The sequence below is a fragment of the Crocodylus siamensis genome, chromosome 3 (genome assembly GCF_052110815.1).
Source record: "Crocodylus siamensis isolate JL-2025a chromosome 3, ASM5211081v1, whole genome shotgun sequence".
Lineage (NCBI taxonomy): Eukaryota > Metazoa > Chordata > Crocodylia > Crocodylidae > Crocodylus > Crocodylus siamensis.
In genome coordinates, this window is record NC_143397.1 from 219,455,048 (window position 1) to 219,468,946 (window position 13,899).

At 49.4% G+C, this 13,899-nt stretch overlaps 1 protein-coding gene across 1 annotated transcript in view; it reads left to right on the plus strand.

Moving 5' to 3' along the window:
• Positions 1-10,097: 10,097 nt before the first annotated feature.
• Positions 10,098-13,899, plus strand: part of SDC2 (syndecan 2) — a 106,147-nt gene continuing 102,345 nt past the window's right edge. Inside the window, exon 1 of the mRNA XM_090040393.1 lies at positions 10,098-10,522. Coding sequence (XP_089896519.1) covers positions 10,463-10,522 — 60 coding nt within the window. The 5' untranslated portion in view covers positions 10,098-10,462. The remainder of the gene's footprint in view (positions 10,523-13,899) is intronic.

The following is a 13,899-nucleotide window of genomic DNA, read 5'->3' on the forward strand; positions in this document are numbered from 1 at the left end:
AGGACCGGGTGAGGCTGTAGGGGTGAGAGGAGGCCTCACAGGGGCTCCCCAGTAGCTTAGGGGTTCCCGGTGCCCAGTGGGGGCACAGTGAGTAGTGGCACAGCAAGACGAGTGCCAGAGAGGCGCTCGGTGTGTGGGGGTTGTAGCCCCAGCTGCGGGGAGTGCGGCATAGGCCCCAGAGTGGGGCAATGGGCGCGGGGAGTGCGGCATAGGCCCTGGAGGGGGCGAGAGGCTCCAAAGAGGGCGAGGAGCAGGGAAAACCACAAGACCGGCCCAGTGGGGCGAGGCCTGGGCACAGCAAGCCCAGAGGCACCGGTAAAGGGGTGCCAGTGGTGTGATAGGCCCAGGAAGATCGGAGAGGGGTGCCGGCCAAGCCCCAGGGGAGTGACAGGCCCGGGGTGCCAGAGAGGGGCACCAGGGCAGGATGAGCCCAAGGGGCGCCAGGTAGGACGTTGGAGGGCAAGGACAGAATAAACGTCCAGGAACAGCTGCAAGGCTTGGGGCGTGCTGAAGGGGAGGTAGGAGGCACGCATTGCCCATAAGGCTGGGGGGTGTTGGAGCACCCCACTTGGAATGGAGGTACTACCAGCGCGGTGTCAAGGTGAGAGTAGGCAGCCTCCCTAACTGAACTCTATAAGAACAAAGACGTGGCGGGCGAGTAGAGGGTGCTGGATCACTGTAATTGGCACGGCAGGGGGCGCTAGCGAGGTCACGGCCGCTTGGAGGCCCCACTCCGTGACACTTAGGCATTTTAAATTGAATTTGTGTTTTTTGGCAAGAAAGGGTTATTCAAGGTGGTATAATATTGCTCATCAAGCCACTGAAACAGTAACCTGGAAATCTTTCTTGTTGATAATTAGTATTGATAGGAAAGAGGAGAGAGTGGTGATATTTGTTATGCTGGTTTAGATCTGCCTCTTACCTAATGGCTAAACATTTCTGAGCTTTTGTAAATAGTTTTTTTTCCCAATAAAATCTGTATAAAAAAAATCAAACTTATTCAACAGTATTGTGGGACCATCTCTAAACAACCTGAAACATAGCACTACAGTTCTGTTTTTTCTTCAAACAACTTTTTTACAGTCTCTGAGAGATCAATTTAATCAGGTTACTTGTATTTAGTTTAATGTATGTATTTATTTTGGCTGGATGTAGGATATAAATGGTACTCCTACCGGTCTAAATACCTTATAATAATTCAATTGATAGTACAGTATAATCCAAAAATATTTTAATCATTAACTACTCATGTTGTAGTATTTCCTAGGGGCTGCAGTCTCATTTGGGCTCTAATGTGTTAAATATTGTACAAACACAACACAAAAAGATAATTCCTGCACCAAGGAGCTTACAGGCAGACGAATGATAATACAACAAACAAGTGAAGTCACAAGGAAACCGAAGTAAAATGTCAGCCCAAAGAACATCCAATGTAACTATTATTTTTTTGTTTCTGTAGACATCCTAGAAAAGAATAGTTTTATGGAAGGATGCAAAAGATGACAATTAAGTGGCCTTGTATATGCTTACAGGGAACTCCTCCCATGCTTAAAGGGCAACATGGGTAAAAGTGTAACAAATGAAAGATGAAAGCTGTTATAACTAGAGCAGAAGCAGAAGTTTTGCATGAGATGCTGGTAGAGGGAAGGGGAGGGGAAAACTTCAAAATTAAGACAGATCATTTGTATTTGAAATTACAGGAAAGGAGGAACCAGTGACAGGATGCAGAGATACAAAGGTAACTTGTATGTTTACGTGCTTTGGTGAGAGAGAAACAAAGTTGGGAACATTATTGCTTCAGGAGAGGTTTCAAAATACTCTCCTATGCAGCCTATACAGCAGAAGTGTTAATATATATTCTCAGAGCATTAAACTCATGAAGTTCTTGACTCAACATTGAGGATGAAAGTTACTCATTAATCTGGATCCAAAGATGACATTAAACTCACCATATGGCAAAGCACTTAGGCTAGGAACAGACATTAAAAAGCCTGAGCCTGAATTGATTGAATCTTTACAGGTTAGTCTAATCTGGCTATGTTAAATCATTTTGTAACTGCACAGACATCCCAGACATGCAGGCACATGCCTGCAGTGGTTCAGGCTAGAAGCTGGGGAGTGCTAGAGCAGCCCTCCCTTCCCTTGCACAGAAGCAGCTGAGTGGGGGTTGTGGCCAGGCCACAGCAGGATGTTCTGATTAGCTCAGCAGAGAATTGATAATAGTGTTTATCACCCCCTAACTCGGTGTTTATTACCCCATCAAGAAAACAACAGAGGGACATTACCAGGTATTTGTTGATTCTACCTGTTGATTCAGCACTGACCATAGCCAGCATGGGAAGAGGTGTCTGTGTATTAGCTAGCAGACCACAAGGCAAAGGGAAGGAAGGAATTCTTGTGTAGCAGGGCGTGGTGAGAGGGAGTGGAGGGGAGCAAACAGCTCTTCTTAAACAGCTTTTCCAAGGAAGGACATTAAGCTACCTGTTGATTAGCTCAAAAAAAGCCGGTCTGCCTTGGTCATCTCCCACAGCATGGACTGTAGTTGGCATGTAGTCTGCTAGTTAATGCAGAGGTGTCTGCCTAAGGCAGATGGAAGCGGGGAATAATCCTTCAAAGCTTTGTGTCTTTCCACAGGCCCACTCTTTTTATACCCTCTGCTTCTATCCCTGACCTTTCACTAAACACCATTAAAATTGTCCCACCCTACTGGGATGATCTCTCAAGGCTCTGTCTATATTATGAAACAACTCTCTGGCTAACCTAACTTGAGTTGGGAGGGGCTCTGATAAAAAGTTTGATAGGCTGGTCTAACCCAAATCGTTTATGTCTGATACTACATCTGTCCAGTCTATCTTAGACCAGGTTTTGACATTTTCCTAGTTTGGTATATAGATGGGCTCCGGTTTGGGCTTCTCTGAAGTCATAATCAGGGTAAAAATACCATGCTTTTGTCTCCCTGATTCAAAGCACATTTTTAAAAATTTGTCTTTAACATGGTTTGAACTTTTCCATCCTGATCATCCAAACCATATTATAACAATCTAGTTTGACCATTGTCAGACACTGATATTTTGATATTATAGACTGGGCCTGATAGAGAAGTGGGCAAACTTTTGACATAAAGACAATACACTGATTAATGACTGACAGTATGGATCATAAGTGTGCCCAGGCAGTTTTTTCTTGGCTGCTCTGTCAAGTTTTTGGTCTCTGATTACTGTCCCATTGTAGTTCTTATTACATACTTGCTTTGGGTGAAAAAACACCTTTGTTTCTGCTTTGTGCTGGGCCTCCCTCTGGCCTCTCTCCCTATAAAATCAGGGTGACAAGAGAAGCAGGTGCTTGCACAATTGGCTGCAATAATGTAGCACAGCTGTTGTGGAGTGGGGGGCCACACATGTAACTGTTCCTACTGCAATATCAAGCTCTGGGATGGACTCCATTAGGCATGCTGAGAAGCTGCAAGTGGATCCCGGGACATATACTTTTGTTATTCCTGTGACATGAAAGGACTATTTATTTTCTTTCTTTTTTTCAATTCACTTTTACCTCTTTAAACTTATAATAAAATATTCATGCTGTGCTTGCATCCTTCAGTCTCAGTTCTTCAGAAGTCAAAGCATGTATTTAGCACTTCAGTGGAACTAAGTGTGAAGTAAAAAATATGAATAAGTGTTTGCAGGTTTGGGGGCATTGTTTCCAAGTGTTAGACCCCAAGCTTGCAAAGGACTCATGGTATGTTGTTAGGGCCCTCTTGTAAGAAGCAGGAGTTAGGTGTTCACACCTCCTGGAAAAGTAGCTACTTTGTGGACAGCTGGGTTCCATGAGGAGCCCTACTGACTGTTGGGACCTATGTATGAGGAATTTCCTTGAAGGTCAGAGCTTAACATCCATAGCAGGTTTTGGTCTGGACTGGATTTTAGAGCTCTGTAGGTAAGCAGGGGTTGTTACAAAAATATACCATATTTCACAGTGTACAAGTCAAGTTTTGAAGCCCAATTTTTGTGTCTTAGAAATCAAATTCAACTTATACACCATGTCACATCAAAAAAATCAGGGATGGTGCTTGGCTTGGCTCAGCACTCAGCTGGTGCAGCCCCATTCCCTAGAAGCGGTGCTGCTGGTGCCCCTTGCAGGGGATGAGGTTACGCCAAGTCCCACTGAGCCGAGCCCCACCAGTAACACAGGCTTGCAGGGGATAGGGCTGTGCCAGCTGAGTGCCAAGCCTGGCCTTGTCTGCTGTGAGCAATACTGCTGAATGCTGAGCCTGGCTCCGCTCACAGGAGATGGGGATGGGAATGGGGCTGGGCTCCACACTTGGCTGGGGTGGCATCATTCCCTGTGAGTAGCACCAGCAGCACTGAGCCTAGCCTTGTCCACCTCCCCCTTCCCATCCCCATCCTCTGTGAGCAGCGGATGCACTAGGTTTGGTGCCTGTGCCTGTCTGGCCTCGAACATCTGGTCATGTGCCACTTGGGCCCGGATGTTCGGTGGTGTTTGTCTGTCCATCCGCAATGTTTCGCCAAGCAGGTATATCCCTCTGGTGTAGTCTTTCCCCAATCTCGCCTGCCATGACTTCGGTTCTTGTTCCAGTGGTGGGTGTCCGACCACTGGGGGTCTCTAGACTATGGGATGTCTGTCTGGTGATCTTCTGCGAGGCTCCACCTCCCTCTACCTTGCCCTTACTGGGTTCCAGATGTCCTTCAGGCCAGTTCCCCTCCTGTTGAGGCCCCATGTGCATTTGCAGAGACAGTCTTAGATTCATAGATGCTAGGGTCGGAAGGGACCTCAATAGATCATCGAGTCCGACCCCCTGCATAAGCAGGAAAGAGTGCTGGGCCTACATTACCCCAGCTAGATACACATCCAACCTTCTCTTGAATACCCCCAGGGTAGGGGAGAGCACCACCTCCCTTGGGAGCCCGTTCCAGACCTTGGCCACTCGAACTGTGAAGAAGTTCCTCCTAATATCCAATCTAAATCTGCTCTCCTCTAGCTTGTGGCCATTATTTCTTGTAACCCCCGGGGGCGCCTTGGTGAATAAATACTCACCAATTCCCTTCTGTGCCCCCCTGACGAACTTATAGGCAGCCACCAGGTCGCCTCTCAACCTTCTCTTGCGGAGGCTGAAAAGGTCCAGTTTCTCTAATCTCTCCTCGTAGGGCCTGGCCTGCAGGCCCTTAACCATACGAGTGGCCCTTCTCTGGACCCTCTCCAGGTTATCCGCATCCTTCTTGAAGTGCGGCGCCCAGAATTGCACGCAGTACTCCAGCTGCGGTCTGACCAGCGCCCGATAGAGGGGAAGTATCACCTCCTTGGACCTATTTGTCATGCATCTGCTGATGCACGATAAAGTGCCATTGGCTTTTCTGATGGTTTTGTCACACTGCCGACTCATGTTCATCTTGGAGTGCACTAGGACTCCAAGATCCCTTTCCACTTCGGTGCCACCCAGCAGGTCATTTCCTAGGCTGTAGGTGTGCTGGACATTTTTCCTCCCTAGATGCAGCACTTTGCATTTCTCCTTGTTGAACTGCATTCTGTTGTTTTCTGCCCACTTGTCTAACCTGTCCAGGTCTGCTTGCAGCTGCTCCCTGCCCTCCGGCGTGTCCACTTCGCCCCATAGCTTAGTGTCATCTGCAAACTTGGACAGAGTACATTTCACCCCCTCGTCCAAGTCGCTGATGAAGACATTAAAGAGTATCGGTCCAAGCACCGAGCCCTGCGGGACCCCACTGCCCACACTCTTCCAGGTTGAAACCGACCCATCCACCACAACCCTCTGGGTGCGACCCTCCAGCCAATTCTCCACCCACCGGACTGTGCAGTAATCCAAGTCACAGCCCCTTAACTTGTTCACCAGTATGGGGTGGGATACTGTATCAAAGGCCTTCCTGAAGTCCAAGTATACGACATCCACCCCTCCTCCTGCGTCGAGGCGTTTTGTGACCTGGTCATAAAAAGAGACTAGATTGGTCAGGCACGATCTACCTGCCACGAACCCGTGCTGGTTTCCCCTCAGCATAATTTGTCCTGCCCGGCTCTCACAAATGTTAGCCTTGATGATTTTCTCAAAGATTTTGCCAAGGATGGAGGTGAGACTGACTGGCCTATAGTTACCCGGGTCCTCCTTCCTCCCCTTCTTGAAAATGGGAACCACATTGGCCCTTTTCCAGTCCTCCGGGACTTGACCCGTGCGCCACGAGCATTCAAATATTCCCGCCAGTGGCTCTGCAATGATGTCAGCCAGTGCCTTCAGTACCCTTCAGTACCCTCGGATGGAGCTCATCCGGGCCTGCCGACTTAAAGGCATCCAGTTCCTCCAAGTGACCCTGCACCACCTCAGGGTCCACGCATGGAAGTCTGGTGCCTTGCTGCTGCCTCCCTACACTCCCAGTGAGAGACTTGTCATGCCTCTCGCTTAGGAACACTGAGGCGAAGAACTCGTTGAGGAGTTCAGCCTTGTCCCCTCTGTCCGTCACCTTATCTTATCGGCCTGCGAGGCCTAACCCCCAATATACTCTCCGCACCTCACAGCTGCCTATCCTCCCCTGAGGCTGTAAGCCACCTTTAGGTTTACACAACACTCGGGCTCCACACGCCCTGCACCACAACACCTCCACTAGTGGGAAACATAAAATACAAACAACAACAAATATGCTGAGGCATTAAGAGAGGCCCACTACCCCCTTATCACCTGCTCCCTTGGCCTGACCAGCAATGCTGGGCCTCCAGTACCCAAGGCCCCTATTTGGTCCTAAAATGGGTCAGCGCTTGTCCGCAGGCTACTTCGTACTCCTCTTCCCTCTTTGTCCAGCCTGTGGGTTTGTTGGACCTGCAGTGGTCCTTCTCCGTATGCCTGTCCCCACGTCACCCATCGGGGCAGCTCTATGCCCATATTCCGCAGCCCCTCATGCTGCTTATGCCCTTCATCTCCCACCTGAGATGCCTCCTTGAGTCCTCCAGAGCCCTCAGTGGTTCCACCTGGTCTGGTGTCTCGGTATACGCTGGACCCTCTGGCTCCTCGGCGGTAACCCCTGGCGTCGAGATCTTCCTGCTCCTCTCGGCCTTCCAATCTGGGTCCCCAGTCAGGAAGAGGTGCCTCTAGTCCCTTGCTCCCTGCGCCACTGCCAGCAGCATCTCCCCCATGGCAGGCTTTACCGCATCCTCCTGTGCTGAGAGGGGCAACTTCCTGCTCTTTCCCCTCCCCCCCGTAGGGGTTCAGGGAGAACCTTCCCTGCTGACGCTTCTGTGGGTTTCCATCTGCCCCCTTCCTTGCCGGTGGCTCCTTTTATCCCCACTGGCTGGTTCCTGCAGCTGACATCATCAGTTGGCCACAACTGGATAAAGATGCAGCTAATGAGCTGCGCAGGTCCGGCCTCCAGCTCCAGCTTCGCTGCAGATCCTGCTGCAGGTAAGAAGTTTTTCTTTTCTTTTACTTTTGTTTTCTTCTGAGGGTTCCCCCCTGGGCTCCCCCCTGGCTCTTTGGGGTCTTCCCCTCTGTTCCTTCCCATGACAGTGCCATTTGCAGCCCCATCCACTGTGAGCTGCAAGCCTGACCCTGACTTGTACACCACGCTGATGAAAATCTTTACCTTTTAGATTGGAAAGGTGAGGGGTCTACCTATACACTATATTGACACATACACTGTGAAATATGATAAATAAAAGCTCTTTATTTGTTGAAAACATATTCCCAATAAATACCTAAGAGTTAAAATATTTCCACCAGGGTAACACCTTCAGCCATGGGTTTTTTTCACACTACTCAGATTCCTTAGAGGGCTTCTTTCACTCAGCTTTCCTTTCTTGTCATTCTCTCTCATTTTTTGTTGATTTTGATATCATTTGATTTTATTGTTTTGAGCACACTGTACAGTCATTATGGGGGAACCAGCCAAATACTTGTTCTGAGTTTGAAAGGTGGCTCTGACCTTGGGCAAGTGCTGATTTCCCAGTCCAACAAGCTGTTGATCAGTACAGATGGACACTGATGCTCATGGGGCTCTCTGCACAGATGTAGAGTTGTGCCCATGGTGATAAGCTTCCAGGATCTAAGGAAATGACAAGGCCATGGAGTAGGATATTTGTACAAACTGGAGCTTTCAGGGCTGATGGAGATAATCCTGTTCCTTCTAGAACAGTTTGTGGCTCAGTCTTGCTTTCTTCATTGTAAATAACTCCCTTAAAATTACTGGTTAGCTGAACAGCAATCCAGTCAAACCTCTGCATGAATGGACTCCTCTGTCCATATGGAGTCATACAGGTCTAGCATTTGCCCATGCACATGACATGCAGGATCAAGGAGTATATTCAGCAATCTGTTTCTAGGGATAACTCCCCACTGAACAACTAACAAATATGCCAAAGCAATTGGATTTATTTCATTGGGAAGTGCCATGTAAAAATGATGACTTGTTGTTTAAATATCCAGCTGGGGGATAGAGCCACAAGTAGGATTGCTGCTAGGGGACATCAGTCTCCACAGTTTAGCTCATGGGTGGGCAAAATACGGCCTGGGGGCCAGATCTGGCCCACCAAGCCAGTCTATCTGGCCCATGGGGCCCATAAAAAAAAAAATTAGAAAATTTGTATTTATTTGCTGCTAGCCGCATGTCAAAGATGACAGGAGCCAGGGGCAGTAGGACCCAGAGGAAGCTGGTAACAGGACCCAGCAGTAAGGTCTGCCTAGCCCAGCCCCCCCCCCAACCAGAAACCCCTGCCTAGCAGAGGCTTCTAGCCAGGGATCATGGGGCTGTTCCTGCTTCCCTGCACTGGAGAGGGAAATGCGGCCCTCAACAGCCTGCCAAAACTCGGTAAGCGGCCCTCTGCCCGAAATAATTGCCTGCCTCTCGTTTAGCTTATGCATGAAGTGAATATGCCAAAAATGGCTCCCCTTTCCTGTGTGAACTGGATTTGCAATGCAGCACAGTGACATTTCTCTGTCTTTTGATTCCAGGGAGGTCCCCCTGAAGGCTCATGGGTGAGAAAGTGAGGTCAGAAGGATATGTGATGCGATGGGGTATTATGTATGATGCTAACTTTTGTGTAGAGCAGCCTTCCCATAGGTGGGTCCTGTGGGAAGCTACAAGGCCATGGGGTGGGATTTCTGCGTAAACTGGGGTGCTTGGATTGGGGGCTGGGGGTAGCCCATCTCCTGCCAAAACAACCCATGGCCCTAGAGGGCTACACCACTCAATCCATTCATGGGGCAGGAGAAAAAGGGATCTAGGACTTGGGGGAAGTACATCAAAGGGAATCTCACATCTTTTCTCCCCACCACTGTGGGTCTTTATACATTCAGGATTTTTAAAGCCAGAAGGGACCATTCTGATGAACTGAACCAACCTCTAGCATAACACGGGTCACAGAATGTAACCTTGCTGAATTGAAGCCACACAAGCCCCTTTGGAGAAAGGAGACTACACTTTGCCTTCCCAGTTTTCGCTTCCGTACACCCAATGTCTGGCATCCTTCGGATACACTCAAAGGATGCATTTTTGTCACCAACTCCTGCTACACGAGTTCCTGTTGTTGTTCTGTGCATTGTTCATAACCCCCAGCTCCAGCATTCACACGAGGACACGAGAATTTCTGCTTTCTTTTTCTTTTAAAACAAGTCCTCAGTCCTGGAGGCCATGGTGAAAAAGCCCCCGCTGCCAAGCTGACCTGCAAAGGCAGGGATGGAAGGCAAAGAAGAGGAGCTGAAACAATCATTTTGAAGTCCCAGGGCGGAACAGCTGGAGGCTGACACGCGTGGGCACAGGGAGAGCGGGGTAGGGGCACCAGGTAAGAGGCTTGGAGGAGATCAGCTTCAGACACGCCGGGAGAGGCGGAGGCTGAATCCGGTCGAGTGAGAGGAAGGGAGGGAGGCAAAGCCGGAGACTTCCCCAGCTCTGGTTTGTTTTTCTCTCCGGCTCCCAGTTCTCCCGTCCGGAGGCTTCCCCGGCCGCGTTGCCATGTGGGCAGTGGGGGTGGAAGGAAAAGTTGCCGGGCTGCGCGGGGGCGGCGGCTCCTTCACTGGCTGCGGGAGCTGCCAGTCTGCGCCGCAGCGCCGGCTCCAGCGGGAGCTGCGGGCTCAGGCGGGGCGGCCGCTGGCAACTCCCCTCGCCCGGACTCGGGCTCCCCGGCGGAGAGGACGGGAACATCAGCCGGGTGGGAGGGCAGAGAGAGAAACACCCCCACCCCCGTCCTCCCCCCGAGAAGCCAACTCCGCCCTGGAGCTGGTGGGATTCCTGCAGCCAACAAGTGAGGAGCGGCGGCGCCAGAGGCGGCCGCGGGCGGGAGGGAGCCGAGCCGAGCCGAGCCGAGGCCAGCGCCGCCCGGGAGCCCCCGCTGCTCGGCCGTGGGATCTGGTCGGGGCGAAGCCGCAGGGGAGCACTTGGAGCCGGCTTGTGTTTTTTGTTGTTGTTTTTTTTGCCTCGCCTGAAGCAGCCGCTGCCTCGCCTGCAGCCCGGGAATAATGCGGAGCGCGTGGATCCTGCTCCCCCTCGGCTTGGTGGCCTGCGTGTGCTGGGAGGCGGTGAGTCGGGTCCCGGGTGAAACCCCTGCCCCAGCCCGGCTCGGAGTCGCGCCGCTTCCCCGGCGGCCCCTTCCCACCTGTTGAGCCTCCGCGGCGAGGGGCGAGGCCGGGCGGAGGAGCGGGACGCGGGGACGGGCGCGGGCCCGGGCACAGGCGGAGCCGCCGCCGCTTCTGGCGCCTCCTTGGATGCTCGCGCCGAGGTCCCGCCGGCTCCCCTTGCGCACACGCGGCTGCCCGGGCCCCGGGCCGGGCTGGTCCAGCGCCTCGCGGATGTGCGGGGCTCGGGAGGGGGTCCCAGCTAGAGCCCTCGTGCCGTCGGGGGGGGGGGGTCCCTGGACATGTCCCTGCCCCCTGCACTGTTTTCCACCGAGCCGTGGGCTTCTCAGCTGCGTGCCCGGAGGCGGGGGCGCCGGTCCGGTCTCCCAGCCGTTGCCGCCTCCGCCCGGCCCCGCGCCCCCAAAGCGCTGCTGGGCGGCGAGAGCTGCCCGACCACTTCGGGGCTTTCCCAAGTTGGAGCCGCAGCTCCCGAGCCGAGCTGCAGCCTGCCCGGCTTGTGGTTTGTGTCGAGTCGGTGCGGTGTGGAGTGCGGAGGAGCCGTTCCCTCAGGGCGCTGCCGTCTCCCTCGGCAGCTTTCCTCGGCCTCCCCCAGGGTAACCCTTGCAGCAGGACTCCCGAGGAACAGTCGGCAGCTAAGGGAAGAAAGTCTGTCCCGCCCTCATTCCTCCAGGCTTCGTGGCTCTTAACATTTTATTTACTTGGCTGTTAACGTTGTATTTGAGATGCTTTTGCTGAACTTTGGGGGAATTTGAGCTTCTTCTACTACTTAGACACCGAAAAATAATAATAATAAAGGGCTTCCTGGCCCCCACTGACTGTTCATCCTTGAGAAACATTCCAGGCAAGCTTGTATCTGAAATCACAGGCAGGGGAAACGAGAGGTCTTCTATGAGAAACATGCAAGTGGAGCCTCCTCCAAACATGGAAAGGCTTGAGGATGACTCCTGCTCTGATAACGCGGTACAGATGTTTTTGTCTGAGATGCTCCCTACAAAGCTGCTGTTGGAGCTTGCTCAAACCACAAGCATATTTATTGCCCTGCTTAATAAAATTTAACTCGTGGTAACTCTTGTTCCGGCAAGAGCCACTTAACCTTTCTGTCCCATTTTTTCTCTCCCTACAATAGTGTTTTAGACTTTTGTAATTAATCATTGAATAGAGCTTTATGATTCCCTGAGTGAGGGAAGGAAGTATGGAAATACACTGTTGCCCTTATGGTATTTTAAGGTTTTAATAAAGTGTATTATTTTTTATATGAAATGTAAGTTATCATGAAAATGAAATCCAGTTAAAATGAGATGTTCTTCTAATAACCTAAATGATGTCACTAAATCAATAGCTTTTTGAAAGTACTCAGCTAAAGAATTTCCTTTGGGATTAGGCAACTTTTAATAAAAGCCTTTTATGGAAATAGCTTTTTTTAAAGGTGACAAATGTTAATTTTTTCTTAACATCATTTTTAAAACGGTAGCTACTGGTATTAGTTTATAGTATGGAGAATACTTATGTATGGAACTGAATTCGGGTTGTTATAACAGCAGTCTTTAGTTAATGAGGTACAGTATATTTTAACTTTAATTTTACAGCTCTAATTGCTTCTAGAGGTGCCTTTATTGTGAAGTGCTTGGATGGAGTGGCAACCATTAAGGTGCCACAGCAATTAGTATAGTGTTGTTTTCTGTCTAGGAATCATGTGTTCTTGAACTGTAAGTCATGAGGCCAGTTTGTTAGTATGTACTGGTGCTGGAAGTGCAGACTGAGGTGTCTGAAAAGCACACACCTGTGTTTTAGCACAGCACAGGAAACTTGTGAAGAGATTGTACAAGCAAAGGGAGAAAATGGTTGTACAGTCTGGCTGGAACTATGCACTGTCCTTGCTAACTGTCTTTAGAAAAACATTGGAGAATATTATAAAAATGTAATTTCTACAGAATATAATCCTTAAAGTAAGGGAACCTAAGACGTAAGAGGACGTATGAATGTTTTAAAGTTTGGCAGCTCCCAGGGGGGCTGTGAAGTAGCTTTATGTCTAATTTCTTTTTCCCCTGTCTAGTTCTGGTGGTAGCTCTTTCTTTTAAGTTAGATGAGGCGATATAAAAGAATCTTTCCATCCTTTCGTTTCTTTTTCCTGGAGGTAAATTGAACATGTGTTTGTTTTTTGTTTTTTGTTAAACAAGAACAAATGAAGTTATTCTGTTTCCTTAATGTGACAAGTTAACCATTTTAAGGCTCAGCTGACTTACTGTAGTGCAGAAATAAGAAATGAGAGCCATGTAAATTTAAGATGCAAAGTATGCGAGCTGGTTTAGCAATGCATACTCAAAGCTTGGCTGTTGGGTTGACAGAAATATTTGGCATATTCTTTTTGAAGCGGTCCCTAACCCACAACTCACGGGCAGTATGTTGCCTGTGAGACGGTGTGAAGTTGCTTGCAGCCATAGGAAATTAAAAAGTTTTAAATGGAAATTCACAGAGACCAAATTACAATATTGCACATAACATGTTCCTTCATCACTGTTGCTCATAAACTAGGGAAGATCGGGGACTTCTGCTTTAGAAACTTTCTTCCATGTCCTGAAAAAAACAGCTTCCTGTTGGAGCTGGAACGAGCAATCTTCGTGCAGCTCCAGTAAGCACCATGGTAGTGATATTGCATGGTTACACCACTGAAGGATTAATCCAGACTATTGAGGGGTGGAGAACAAAGAAATCATGTCATGCTGTTACCAAACCATGTGTAATAGGGAAACCCTGTACTCTTCAGAAGGATAGGTGAGTTCCAGCTAAGGTTCAGTAGTGGCTCTGACGTTACCAATGTAATACATGCAGGGGAATAGATTGCAGTATGAACTAGCAGGGGTGCTTTGCGTCCTCAATGGGAGTGTGTGTGTGTGGGGGGGTGATTTGGTGTGCATGTTTAAACTGTAATTGTTTCCATCGTTACTGTTGGAAAGGGGCTCTATTGTGCATAAAGGGGCTTTATCATGCATGGCTGATGTTGGTATATTAGCAAGAAAACTGGCAAACACATGAGAAAGCAAAGTAGGTAAAGTAAGAAGTCAGATTTCAATTTTATAAGTTTAGAAGCATTAAGAATCTATTTTTGTTGTTGTTCGTATTCATGGTAAAGCTGTCATTGGCTTAAAAGGCAGCAGGATTTGGCTGCAGATGGTTTAAGCTGAATTTCTCCATCCTGATTTCTTGTCCTATCAGTATTTGAGCCTTAACTACAGAGATGCTGAAGTTCTTTGACACTTCTTCCACTTAGAAACCAGTGAAAATGATGGACATAGCTTCATGGAATCAGGTCCTTTTGGTTG